This window comes from Elgaria multicarinata, chromosome 1, assembly GCF_023053635.1.
Source record: "Elgaria multicarinata webbii isolate HBS135686 ecotype San Diego chromosome 1, rElgMul1.1.pri, whole genome shotgun sequence".
Classification (NCBI taxonomy): domain Eukaryota; kingdom Metazoa; phylum Chordata; class Lepidosauria; order Squamata; family Anguidae; genus Elgaria; species Elgaria multicarinata.
Genome location: NC_086171.1, coordinates 175,489,792 through 175,503,656, shown reverse-complemented (window position 1 = coordinate 175,503,656; position 13,865 = coordinate 175,489,792). Strand labels below are relative to the sequence as shown.

The window sequence follows — 13,865 nt, the reverse complement described above, 5'->3', positions numbered from 1 at the left end:
CAAGACTTTCCTCTACTCCCAGGCATTTGACAGTATATACAGCTTTTTAACCGGACCTGGGATTTTTCTCATTGATTTTTATATTTGTGCATGTTAATGGTTTTATTTTGTTATTATATTGTATTTTTATGTTATTTTATGTTATTATATTGTATTTTTATGGTTTGAATCTTTGTAAACCACCCAGAGAGCTTTGGCCATTGGGTGATATAGAAATGTAATAAATGAAAATAAATGAATGAAATTATGGCCTTGGTGACCTTCAGGACAGCAAGGTGATCTTGCCAAGTGGCGATCTTGCTAAGGATATCCTATTCAACCATGTCCTCAGAGCCAATCCAGTTCTTCCTACTTTATGGATTGAATGAAACAGGAATGGAAAAGGTTGTTCTGAACCTGACCAACAAAAGCATAGCATGTTTTTTTTAAAAAGAATTTTTTCACTGATCCTATTTGTATTGGATTTTGAAGGTTAGGTTAAGTTTTTCTTTTCTTTTCTTTTCTTTTGATATTTTATATGTATTTTAATTGTAGCCAAAGCTGAGCTTTGGAGCTAGAAAGGCTAGAAATCTAAATTAAAGCAGGATAATTTTCAAGTTTTCAGAGAGGCAAAGGATCTTGGAATCTTCTTGGTAAATCTGAGCAGTAGCCCTATATCTCTTATTCACCTCTTTCTGAAAGCCAAACTGCACATGGGAAATCTGCAATTAGATCTCCTGGCATTTTTTCTTCTTTTACTTCAGATCAGTCATGGGGTGGGATGGGGGACCTGGGCTGAGTGTTGTGACTGCAACGGAGGGGTGGGGTACAAATGTTCTAATAAATCTTCTAACAAGCAACAGTGCTGTGGGGAAGGAGTGCTTAACCCTTTCCACCAGTATTGTTCCAGTCCCAATCATCTTCTCGGAAGTTAGTGTTAGCCCCTTTGAAGGAGGATAGATGCTGTATTACTCCACCCCACCCTTACAGTAGTTTTGAGGGGGTAATTTAGATTGGGAGAATGCCATTGGAGAAAAGGTATAAATACCCTCTTCCCTGGCATCACTGCCTTTATCATTATTATTATTACTATTATTTATTTATTTATATAGCACCATCAATGTACATGGTGCTGTACAGAGTAAAACAGTAAAACAGTAAATAGCAAGACCCTGCCGCTTAGGCTTACATTCTAACTAAATCATGGTAAAACAATAAGGAGGGGAAGAAAATGCAAATAGGCACAGGGTAGGGTAAACAGGCACAGGGTAGGGTAAAACTAACAGTATAAAGTCCAAACAACATCAAGTTTTAAAAGCTTTAGGAAAGAGAAAGGTTTTTAGCTGAGCTTTAAAAGCTGCGATTGAACTTGTAGATCTCAAATGTTCTGGAAGAGCGTTCCAGGCGTAAGGGGCAGCAGAAGAAAATGGACGAAACCGAGCAAGGGAAGTAGAGGCCCTTGGGCAGGCGAGAAACATGGCATCAGAGGAGCGAAGAGCACGAGCGGGGCAATAGTGTGAGATGAGAGAGGAGAGATAGGAAGGAGCTAGACCATGAAAAGCTTTGAAGGTCAACAGGAGAAGTTTATATTGGATTCTGAAGTGAATTGGAAGCCAGTGAAGAGGTTTCAGAAGTGGAGTAACATGGTCAGAGCGGCGAGCCAGGAAGATGATCTTAGCGGCAGAGTGGTGGACAGAAACCAGCGGACTGATGTGAGAGGAAGGAAGGCCAGAGAGAAGAAGGGTGCAGTAGTCCAGCCGAGAAATAACCAGTGCATGAACAAGCGTCTTGGCAGAAGAGACAGACAAAAATATTTGTAGCCCGTTCTCCAGTTCCTTTATAGTAAAAATGGGGGGGGGGACTGGGAGATCCAATCACTTCCCCCCTCTGTAAAGTGTAATTTGTTCCAAAATAGTCAAATGTTTTGATTTGTGTTATATAAATACAATATAATGTCTTGGTATGGAATGTTGACTATTTTGGAATGACTGAATTCCTGGTGGGCAATAGGATAGAAAGCAGTAGAGGGTATAGCAAAGTACAACTGGGTGCCATAAATCAGAAATGGGCTACTTGATGCCATAACATCTGGACTCCCATCATGCTTCACCATTGACTCCACTGGCCACTTCAGACATGCTAAGCTGCTAACCATTTTGTAACAAATGGTTAGTAAGTGTCTTTAAGCCATGGTTATATAGCTGCCATGTTTAGGAATGGTTCTTGCAACAAGCTAAATCATGGTTCACACGACATGCTAAGCCATAATGCTTAACTCAAAATGTTTAACCACCATGGCTTAGCGTGTCGTCTGAACAGGGTCATAGGCCAAAGCATCTGAAATGTCACAGGTTGTCCATTCTGCTATAAATGAAATGGAATTGGAACAGTGAGTCAGTGGCTGCTACAAGCCCTAGTACTTGCCTTTCTGTAATCATTGTCAGGATTATGTAGCAAATTTGTAACAATCATTCTATGAATATTTCTGCCATCTCAGACTTGTTAAATCCAGAGCAGGCTTCTGCTGCATTCTGTCATGGGACATGGAATTCCAGATGATTCAGGAGCTTGAGTATTGATTTGGTGGAGGGGGTGGTATTGGGGGAAAATGTAGCATTTAGTTGCAGTTGAGCTGCTACTCTTTTGTCAATAGCTGAAGGACTTTCATATTTTCCAGACATGCCTGAGCCGAGTGTGATTCCACCACATCACACCTGTGCAAGGGCTGCAGAAATTCGGTATGAATGGGTAATTTTCTTTGAAGCCACATCAGAAATGCATGTACCCACGTTACACATGGTTCCTGCTCAGCACATACACTTTCCACTCCTCTGAAGCCTCCCACTGCAGTGTCAATGACGGCTGTTTGGTTCTCGCTGTGGTTGTCTCAAGAGAGGCCAGAGGGGAAATAATGAGAGATGCAGTCCTGCGATACTGTTGACATGTGCTCTGTAATTTCTCTTTATGATTTAACTTCAGAAACTGAAAAGGCAATCGGCAACCTACAGAGCAGACAGAATATATCCAACCACTACGTCTGAAAGGCCAGAAAATATCAGCAAGAACCGGTACAAGGACATCTTGCCATGTAAGTAGGGTGACCATATTTGGAAAACCAAAAATGAGGACACCCAGTGGGAGGGCGAGGAAGCAGCATTCTGGGGCCTCCGGAAAGCACATCATCCCCACCCCCTGCCACCTTAAAGGCCCTGATTGGAGCAGAGGAGGGGAAAGTATGTCATTCCTGCTCCCTCTCACTGCTCCCATTGGAAAGCACATCATTCCAGGACATTATAGAAAATTACAGAAAGCACTGCAACAACGTTTGCAATATCATAAATTCATTTTGCCATTCTAGAAAAAGCAGAAATGGTCATGTCTGAGTTCCTTGAACTTTTGATCATTTACACTGCTCATATGCACTGCTTCACAGGAAATAGGTGCTTCCTGTGAAGGAAGAAAGCAGAGCAGGCCATCCCCTGTCTTAGACTAAAGGTTGATGTGTTATACTATTTTTAAAAAATCTGATTTCAAAGACTTGTAACCAAATAAATTGTTGTTCCTGCTGCAGCATAACATGTCTCCCCAAAAGCCTCTTCTGATAGATCTTGAGGTGGCACAAGGGGTGGTAACAATAACCTAACCCATACAAGAGTAAGAACGCCTTCCATTTGCATAAGCAGATCTTTGGAGTTTATTCCGTGTAATTTATTAACAAGATTTAATTCCAAATGCACATATACTCGGGAAGGGGCAGAAAGTGGGCTTTATTGGGAGTTGAAGTGGAATGTGGGAGAAGATGAAAAGACTGTGGAAATAGGGATCTGAGAAGGACAATTATTATTATTATTATTATTATTATTATTATTATTATTATTATTATTATTATTATTATTATTCCCAGTGGTGCTCATGCCTAGGCAGGAACATCCTTTTGCTCCAAAATAAGGATGTAAAAAAAAGAAAAGAAACCCCAAACTTTTGTGAATCCCTGTTGGCACACTGTAGAATAAGCTAAACTTGTGCTCTGAAAACCTGAATATTCTGCGATGGACAAGGGTATTAAGAAGACAGTTAAACCAAAACCTGCCACACAGAATGATGGATTTTTATTGTGTTGTTATTATTATGATGTAATGCAACTTGTTCTTTTTGCTCTTTTGCTCCTTTTAGATGATCACAGCAGAGTGAAGCTCTCCCTTATCACTTCAGATAAAGACTCTCATTACATCAATGCCAATTTTATCAAGGTAGTACATTGTGGATGTGACTTTCGGTTGCCCATACATGATTCTCATCGATTTAAAACTCTGTTGCATGGAAAATATAAGCAGAAGCTAATAATCTAGAATGTAATATAAGCATAGCCAGGCTTGTGTATTTAAAATGGGGAAAGTGTGCCTTGGGTCAAAGAGATCTAAGGGGATGGGTTAATAAAGAAATCTTTGAAATTTGGAAGTATATTAGGACAGGACTTCTAAATTACAGAGCAATCCTAATCCTCACATAAATCTACTAACATAAATCTATGGGAATAAATCTACTGCTGGTAGTGTTTCCACGGGCGGAAGGGTGCTTTAGTGGGGTGGTATAGACAGCATTGAATCCTCTGAATATAAATATTCGGCTCCCTACTTACCAGGGAGCCATGTTAGGGGTTTCTCAGTCCCGGCAGGAAGGAAGGGAGCAGCATAGAGCTGATCCCCTGGAGGTCATACTGTTTTGCTTTTGGCCCACCCATGACTTGTAAAAGCCAAGCTTCATGCATGGCTTTGGCATTGCCATCACTAATTTCTCCACCCACCCACTACAAGGTTGCATAGTTCTTGTTCTAGACTGAGGTCATTCACTGGTTAGCAGGATTGGGAAGAATTTTTACCTCCATACGAATTGGCACCAGAGTGTAGGGTTTTTGCCTTCCTCATTACAAGAGCACTTATCCAGGGTGTATAAAAAGGAACTGTATGGCCAGACAAGTGTCAAGTGTAGGTCAACTACAAAGGCTTTCATTTCTTTGTCACAACTTTGTAGGCGTGGAAGGCATTGGGCTGGATTTATTGGAAAGAGGAGGAGGATTGGGGTTCCCCATTCTCCCATGAGGGGTTCTCCATGAGGGACCGGGTGGCATATCATCAAGAGTCAGCCAAGCGTGGGGCGACAATCCTGCCATGCCCCAGGGCAGTAGAGAAGGGCTCACTTTAATGTTCTGCACTGTGATGTGAGCATTTGACTCCCCATTGAGGCCTCTGGTGTGTGGGCCAGAGTGGAGGGATTGGACAGCAGGCGGGCTGCTCAGTTAACAGATCCTTGACCTATGCTTCTGCCTAAATTCTATTCCAAGCTGAAACCAATAATAGAGTTGTGGCCAGTTACTTAAACCAACCAAGGCTCTGCCTTGTTTGTTCCCCGCTTCCACGGAGGGACCAGCTACATGTTGCCACACACAAAGCCCCTCTGTTCCCCCAAGAGGCCCTAGGATTGTGGTCCTGAACAAAGGCAGCCCAGGGCTGGTCTACTTAATTCCACTTCCTTGGTTTCAGTGGGGTCAGGAATTTTAAAAAAATCCTTGGATGGGGGATGGGGTGGAGAAGAAGAAAAGCCTCCCTGACCTCGCTCTCATCTTCATGACGTCAGGAACGCTGCACGCGGCGGCGCAAGGCACACCGCCGCCTTATTGACGCTCCTTCCGATCATCTACATCGGAAGGAGCGCCACCACCGCTGTACCAGCCCACCTGAGCCCTCATGCGGCAGGTCCAGGGTGCCTGGGAGCATTCACATCCCCTCTTCTAAGGTTAGTGGGTTTTTTTTTTTTAAAAAAAAAATGGACTGACTTGTGGGTGCTCCCTCTCTGGCAGGATTTCCAACGCCCCCCCCCCCCCTTTAATTTGTTTTTCTTAACAAGGCTCCGCAGAGGCGCAGAGCCTGGCTCCAAGGTAAAAAAGTTGGGATAAGTACCCAACTTTTTTAGTGTGGAGCTTTGGGGCTTTGCCCCTGGATCGCTTCGGAGTGGCGGCTGCGTCATGTAGATCACCTGCCGCCACTCCAAAGCTACCGCGGGGAAAAGCGCCCGTGCACATGAGCCCCTCCTGTCCTGGCCAGCATGAGCCGGCAGGGCTTTAGTAGTGGCGGGTGATCCACGAGTTTGTTTCTCTGTTCCCAGTTCAGATTGCTCTCTAGGTTAACTGGATTCCCTCATCTTCTCATACCAGGGCTACTCCGGGAAGATCTTCTCTTCTCATAATTCTTTCTCATTTAACAGCATGAGGTTACAACCTCTTTCTTTAGCAGCCCTTATGAAGTTAATGAGACAAGCCATTTTGTGATAACATGGGAAAATGTAAAATACTCCAGAATGGACTGGACCTGGATGCTTTTTAATGAATTGTGCAAACTTGTATTTTATTCACTTCCTTTTTAGGGTGTGTATGAGCCAAAGACCTACATAGCTACCCAGGGTCCACTTTCAACAACTGTTGTGGACTTCTGGAGGATGATTTGGGAATATAAAGTCCTGGTAAGACACAGATCAGTGCTATTTACTATTTATGCCTTCATTTGTATAATAAAACAACTGAATAAAATAGCTTCTATATCCAACCATCTTCTCAAGATAGTAAGTTGTTTATATTTGCTCCAGTGATTTCTGTGAGATTTTTCAGCACATCTCTTGTAAGAGTGTATCCTTGTGTTTGCTTTCAGAGAAAGTGCAAGTGGTTTAGAGCTCTGTGGTTCACAGCATGTAGCAAAGATAGCACACAAATAGGGCTCTACCTTTTGCAATGAACTGATGGGGTCGCATGAAAGGTATTCAGCCAAGGGGACAATTGCACTACATATTTTGGAGTTTAACTAAAGTTCTGTGAATGTTTGCAAAAATCACCACACATAGCCACCATCATTTAAAAATGGGGGGGAAAACTAATTCACCACTGCGACTGACAGTGGCCTGTTTTGCCCATAACACTAAGCCATGATGTGGGTTGTTGAAATCTGGCTTGTTGTTGTGTCTGAACCTTTCCCCACAAACAAACCATTGTTTGTTATCCAGCTATAAACCAGAATAGAACCCATAGTTTCTTGTTGGCTTATGAAGTCTAGCTTGTTTAAACTATGGCTTGTTGTGATGTCTGAACCCAGAACCATGGCTTATCCTTGGTTTGTTTGAGCTACTGTCAACCCTGGAACAGAAGTGTCGAACAAGAGCAGTCTGAAAATGAAACTGCCCTAAGGTTGGCAAAATGGACGGGAGAGAAACCAAAAATAGAGATATGGTTTCATTGCTCATTTGCAAGAAAATTCACAGATAAAGTAACAAGTTATGGTTAAATCATGGCTTACTGTTATATGTGAACACAACCAATACCTCATACTGGTTTCTACCTGGTAGTCTCTACTGCCCTTGTTCCAGCACATTTTCTAGCCTGAATATTATGGGGTTTCGATTACTTTGCATTCATGTAACTGTTTTTACATAAACTGGTCCAGGTGGTATTTACCTTCTAGAGGCATATTTTCCCCACACACTTAACAGCAGATCCAGAGACTTAGCAACAGTGGAAGGAGACTAAAGTTAGCAGTAGCAGCTGGATGATATAGTTTAAACAAGCCATGATTCTATGCCTAGGGAGGTTGTGGGCTCTCCCACACTAGAGGCATTCAAGAGGCAGCTGAAGAACCATCTATCAGGGATGCTTTAGGGTGAATTCCTGCATTGAGCAGGGGGTTGGACTCGATGGCCTTGTAGGCCCCTTCCAACTCTACTATTCTGTGATTCTATGATTTCTGGACAATGATTGCAGAGTTTAAAAGGCCTAATCATAGAATCCATCTTTGGTTCTAAACCCACTAAATCTGGGGAAAAAATGAAATATTACAGCTCAAATAAATTAAGAAAATGTGTCTAACTTATTGTTCTATTCCCAGGACTTGTGATTTCTGGCTATATAGAGAGATGATGGAGTCTTCATGCAGAAATCTAAGTCCTGCCCACAGTAGTTTTCTTCAAGTGACACTTGTTCCCAGTTGCCTTTTGAACTAGTAATCTGCCTGTTTCTCCCCCATCTCAGATTCTTCTTTTTGTCTCCCTAGATTGTGGTCATGGCTTGCATGGAATTTGAAATGGGAAAGGTTAGTACACATCAAAGAATGGCATAGCTTCCTGATATCATGGAAGAACCTGTGTTTGGGTCAAGCATTGTCTGTATTAACTAGTTCTGACTGTCCTCCCAGGTATCATTCCATGCCTCCTTTCTTAATTATTAAAGCCTTGAAAATATCGTTTATAATGTATTTGCACCACTGCACCTTTACTTTTTATAATTGCTTTCTATAAAAACTAAACCTGACCATTTCATGATCCTAGTCCAGGAACTTGGCATTTTCATGATCCTGTCTCAGAGCGTCATCAGACGAGTGTTTTATCACACGCTTTCTACTGCCCACTTATGGATGTTCGTGTGTCCTTTAGATGACATATTCCACCTCCTGCACACCTCCTGCTCCTTCTAGCCTGTTTTCCATCACAAAATGGACCCCCTTTAATCCAAGTTTTTTTTTTAACGGAATGTGCCTCCATTTCTTGCTGTGTGCAGGAAAAGCGGTGCAATAAAAACGGCCCCTGAATGGTCCATGTGGTCTCTGTTTACTTCCTCTTTCTTCACCAGGTAGGAAGTATCATGGGATGGGAGTGGAGAAGCAATGATAGGGAACCGCGATTTCATCCCCCCCACCGTCTGATGATGCTCTCAGCATCGCACCCCTTTTTTCAAAACAACGCATACGTTTTAATATTGGGAGACTGAAGGAGTTTTAACCCTTGGCTCCTAGACCAATTTCTCAATGACAATCCTCTCTGTCACCAGCTGATGCTAGTTTTGGGGTGGGAAAAACATACAGATATTTGTCGTATCTTTTTAAATGTTGTCTTTGAGAGCAGCCACAGTGTCCTTCTGGCCAAGGCAGCTGACTATGTCACTTGGCTCTGATGCTTTCCCTGAGTGGAAATCAGCTCTTGTCCTGGGGGAAGATATGAGGGTTGACATGGCAAGAAGACAGATAACCACAATCTTCTTCTACTTTTTCCAATAGAAAAAATGTGAGCGATACTGGGTGGAGGTGGATGAATCTCCCATCCAGTTTGGCCCTTTCTCTATTTTCTGTGTGAGTACATCCATTCCTCCCCCACTTTTCCTGTTTAATTCATAAGTTTCTGCTTTATGTATAGAATTGCTATTTAAATGTCATTCTGGTTTGTTTCTCCTATAGGAGGCTGAAGAAAAGAGAAGTGAATATACGATTCGCATTCTGAAAGTGAAACTGAATGACAGTGTACGTGTGGAATTGTGCAGGCAATGGGAACGTAGGGAGGGCTTGGGCATTCCATGTAAAATGGTGAATCACCAGCATGTGGAAAGTAGACTGTGGTCCTGTCTTGACAGCATTAAGTTAGCCCCCCCTCCCCAAGCTCAATGGTTTTTCTTACCCAGCGTGGTAATCCCGGTGCCAAGGATGGAGCGCAGGGTTTCCGGCAGTTGTCTGGATACCGTAGCCACTGCCCCACCCTTTTCCTGATGGAAGGCAACCAAATGCTGGTCACCTTTCACCAGGACCACCCTCTGGGATTAGCCCTGGAGCAAGTTCAGATGGCGGAAGAGCCATACTGACCTCGCTCCCACTGAAAAAGTTGGGGTAAGTCCCTGACTTTTTCAATGTGCAGTTTCACAGGAAAGCCCTGCAGTGGCTGTGAATCTGTGCCTGCATCATATAATTGACACAGTGCAGATTCACAGCCACTGCAGGGCTTTCCCCACATATAAATAGCCCCATATCTCTGCCTCTAATCAAAATATCTGTGTGAATTCTTTTGTAGTTCCAGTACAGCAATTCCCTAAAACTGTGTCTGTGTGTCTGGGAAGTAGAGGGTAGTAACTCCAAAAGCTGACATCCAAACAAACCCACTATCAATACCACTTATCCCAGCAGGAAGTAGTTATCTTTGCACAAGAAGAGTTTAAGATACAATCCTGTATTCTAGATATACATGTTTAAGCCCCATTGTATTCAGTAAGAGTCAACTGTTGCACAGATGTTCTCTTTGCCTGTAGGAGTGTGAGTGGAGATATTGGCTTGGAAACCAGATACAGCCACAATTTGAATAGTACAGTCTAGTACTATCTAGGTATGGTTTAGTATTTTAGTTATGTACTCAGAGTGTTCAGTTCAGCCTACCTTTCCATCCTCAACTGGCTACAGGTTTATGAATACTTGCAATGGCTACTAGTCACAATGGCCATATAATTTTCTCCAGTATCAGAGGCAGTATGCCTATGTATGCCAGTTTGTTGGGAACATGAGCAGCATGGTAATGTGGTACTCATGTTCAGCTTGTAGGCTTCCCAGGCGGATCTGGTTGGCCATTTTACAAACAGAATGCTGGACTAGATAGGCCTTTGCTCTGATCCACCATGGCTCTTCTTACATTTGTTCCACCCATTATCCCCACCACCCCAAGATACAGGGGATGAGATCATTCAAAACCATGTTTGTTAAACTAATTACTAACACTTCTTCCCCTTTGGTGCCTTTTATAGGAGATCAGAACTGTCTACCATTTCCATTATAAAAAGTGGCCAGATCATGATGTGCCCTCCTCCATCAACCCGATTCTTCAGCTCATCAAGGAGATGCGTTGCTACCAAGCACACAGCAATGTACCTATCTGTGTACACTGCAGGTGAGATGATCTTTGTTTAACTCCAAGGGCACAGAAATGCAATATCCTTCTTTTATTGCTCAAAAGCAAATATGCACAGGCCTGAAATGATCATTTGGAGGTCACAGTCAATTGTGTTAGATGGTCCTTTATCCTTGCCTTTTCTGCTGATTCCATGCCCTGGTTATTTTCAGTGTCTTTCTACTATTCCCGTTCTAACCCATCCACTCCAGCATGTGATGAGCACACTCTCAAGGGCTACTTAGTAAGGAATATTGCACCTAGGAAGCCATTCATGGAGGCCAACCTAAGTATACCAATCTAAGTACAAAGCCGTGCTGGATCAGACCAAGGGTCCATCTAGTACAACACTCCATTCACACAGAGGACAACCAGCTATCGACTGGAAACCCACAAGCAGGACATGAGTGCAACAGCATCCTCCAGCCCATATTCCCCAGCAACTGGTGTACATAGGCTTACTGCCTCTGATACTTGAGGTATTATAGAGGCATCAGGAGTAGCAGCCATTGATAGCCTTCTCCTCCAGGAATTTGTCTAACCCCCTTTTAAAGCCATCCAAATCGGGGGCTACCACTGTCCTACTATAACTTAATTCTGTACTCTGTAAAGTGCAGGTATCTCTAAGACCCAAAGATGCAAGTTGATTTCTTTGTAAATAAGATACAAAGATTCTAGTATGGCAATAATATTAAGTGTAACTGGTAGGGCTAGTGGAGAGGGAAAGTCTTTGTTTTTTTAATTGAAAAAAGAAATCCTTAAATTTGCATATTACAGGTTGGGGTGTTATGCATAACATTTGGGTGGAGGGGCTCCATTCAATGATAAATGAAGAAGGAGGGAGTTATAAAGGTTTATGGCAGCTCTACAAGCTGGTGCATAAGTGGTTTGGTTAGTAAAGGACTTTTGGTTGATTGTAGAGATTGTAACCGAGCAGAGGAGAGGAAGCGGGTGGGCTTTTGTTTTTAGCTATTTTGGCTATTTAGAGCTTTATTCATAAAAACAAGGGTTTTAAATTGTGCCCAGAAGACCATAGGAATCTAATGCAAGTGCTTAATCATGGGTGTAATATGGTCCTGGCATCCTACCCCCAGGAAGTAGGCCATTGTGCTCTGTACCAATTTAAGTTCCATGGGAGTTTATTATGTGCAATTTCAAGGTTTGAAGTGTAATTGGGGATGTTTGTTTTCCTCTGGAGCATCAGACAGTGTTGCTGTTGAAAGCTGGTCACTAGGGTCTAATAAGCTAGTGATTAAATAACACATTCAAATGCAAAATAGTATCTTTATTTGCCTCCATTGAAATGCCACCTTTACTATAGTCATGTCTGTTGGCAGATTTGTGTGACATCTTGCAAAATGAGGCTAATTTATGGGGAAAACTTAAGAGCTCATGGGGCAGACCATATGTCTGAAGTACCCCTCACTGTGAGGGGAAGATTTGCACCTGACCTGATGTTTGAAACTGCACTGTCTGGCTTCCCAAAGTTATACTTTCAATAATGTTTCCTCAGTCAAGTCAATATATTCCCCTAGCTTTTACTGTCCAACGTATGTGTGTGCATATAAAATCTAATAGCAAGTTAAAAAGTTGCATGCTACTTGTAAAAAGCAGGATATGACATGAATTAACTATATTAAGCAAAAATAATCATTTCAATTTAGTTGACAATGCAATACTTATGTACTCAGAAGTAAGTTTCATTGACTTCAATGGTGTTTACTCCTGGGTAAGTCAGGATGGAGTGCACCAAGCAAGCAAAGGAAAAGGAATGAGACCTGACAACATGGATAGCCCAAGAAAAAGACACATTGGCTTTCACGTTGGTTTGAGGAAGGGATTGGAAAATGCTTTTTTGTGGAGAAGAATTTGGGGAAAGGGGGAGGGTGGGAAACTCTTGATATTATTAATTGCTGCTTCTGCTGCCAAACTGGCCAGTTCGTTTTATCGCATGCTCACCACTGCCTACTTACGGATGTGTGTATGTCCTTTAGACGACGTCCATCTCCCATGTGCATCCCGCTCCTTCTGCTCATTTTTCTGTAGCAAAATAGATCCCCTTTAATCCAGGTTTTTTTATAATGAAATGGGCTGCAATCTCCTGCTGTATGCAGGAAAAGCAGCACGATATAAATGCCCCTGAATGCGCCACATGGTCTTTGTTTACTTCCTCTTTCCCCTTCGGGCAGAAAAAGAAAGTAATGAGGGACAAAAGCGGGGGTGGAGCAGTAAGGAAATGCAATTTTCCCCCATGTGATGACACTCTATGAGACACTGAAGAGAAAAGCTGCATTATTACTCCACAGATTGGTGGTACAAAGTGTGTACGAGTGTTATGAGATGTGGGCTGGGGGGAGATGTTTTAAAATAGAAAACAGGTCAACAGAACAAACTGCAATCACAGTGTAAAACCCATCTTTTCTTTGATTAAAATAATGCAGACCTTCACTGGTGTGCATGCATTAAACAACGTAAATAACAACAAAAACCCTGAGGCAGCTGGGCTCAACTTACAACCACCTGTAATGTGTAACACAATGGAAGCAATATAAAGCAACATATAAAGTGATACAATTCTGTTCACATCATCTTGATAGGACCATGTTGTTGTGCAGCACAGAAAGATGTTATGAAAACTAAGGATATAGCACATTTGCTGAAATTTGCCCACTGAGAGCTTCTCTATACAAGACATTTATTGTGCACTTGTCATTCCCTACTCATCGTTGTTTACAGGTTCTTTAGACAATAACATGACCCTCTGTTTTGCCTCTATTTTTAAACTGCACCTTTGGCAAAAAACAAAAAAAAGGAAAGGGGAAATGTGGTATTATTTCTGAAAGCAAAAAAAGAAAGTGCTTTTCCCAATTGTGTAATTGTGCTATTCAGCTATACCACAGTGCCACCTAAAGGTTATGTAGCAGAAAAGCAGGAAAGGAAACATTCATTGTGTAGTGCTCAGATCTCAATTCTACAACAAAACCAAAAGTAAAAAAGCTCTGAGAAACTATTGTGGTATCAAAAATACCATCACAGCAGTCCCTCAGCAATGAAAGGGGCTCCAGTGTAGATCCTACCAATTAAATGTTAATAAAAAGTCCTTGATGGTCATGTAGTGGATTGTAAGCTACATATATGTGACATTATATGTG

General features: G+C 42.2%; 2 protein-coding genes across 2 annotated transcripts in view; both read left to right on the top strand.

Moving 5' to 3' along the window:
- The window catches only part of PHTF1 (putative homeodomain transcription factor 1), a 156,589-nt gene that overhangs the window by 45,259 nt on the left and 97,465 nt on the right, over positions 1-13,865 (top strand). The gene's annotated exons all lie outside the window — the stretch shown is intronic.
- PTPN22 (protein tyrosine phosphatase non-receptor type 22) overlaps positions 1-13,865 on the top strand; it is a 43,582-nt gene that overhangs the window by 7,014 nt on the left and 22,703 nt on the right. Inside the window, exons 2-8 of the mRNA XM_063119577.1 lie at positions 2,959-3,067; positions 4,153-4,229; positions 6,400-6,495; positions 8,070-8,108; positions 9,069-9,140; positions 9,246-9,308; positions 10,571-10,713. Coding sequence (XP_062975647.1) covers positions 2,959-3,067; positions 4,153-4,229; positions 6,400-6,495; positions 8,070-8,108; positions 9,069-9,140; positions 9,246-9,308; positions 10,571-10,713 — 599 coding nt within the window. The remainder of the gene's footprint in view (positions 1-2,958; positions 3,068-4,152; positions 4,230-6,399; positions 6,496-8,069; positions 8,109-9,068; positions 9,141-9,245; positions 9,309-10,570; positions 10,714-13,865) is intronic.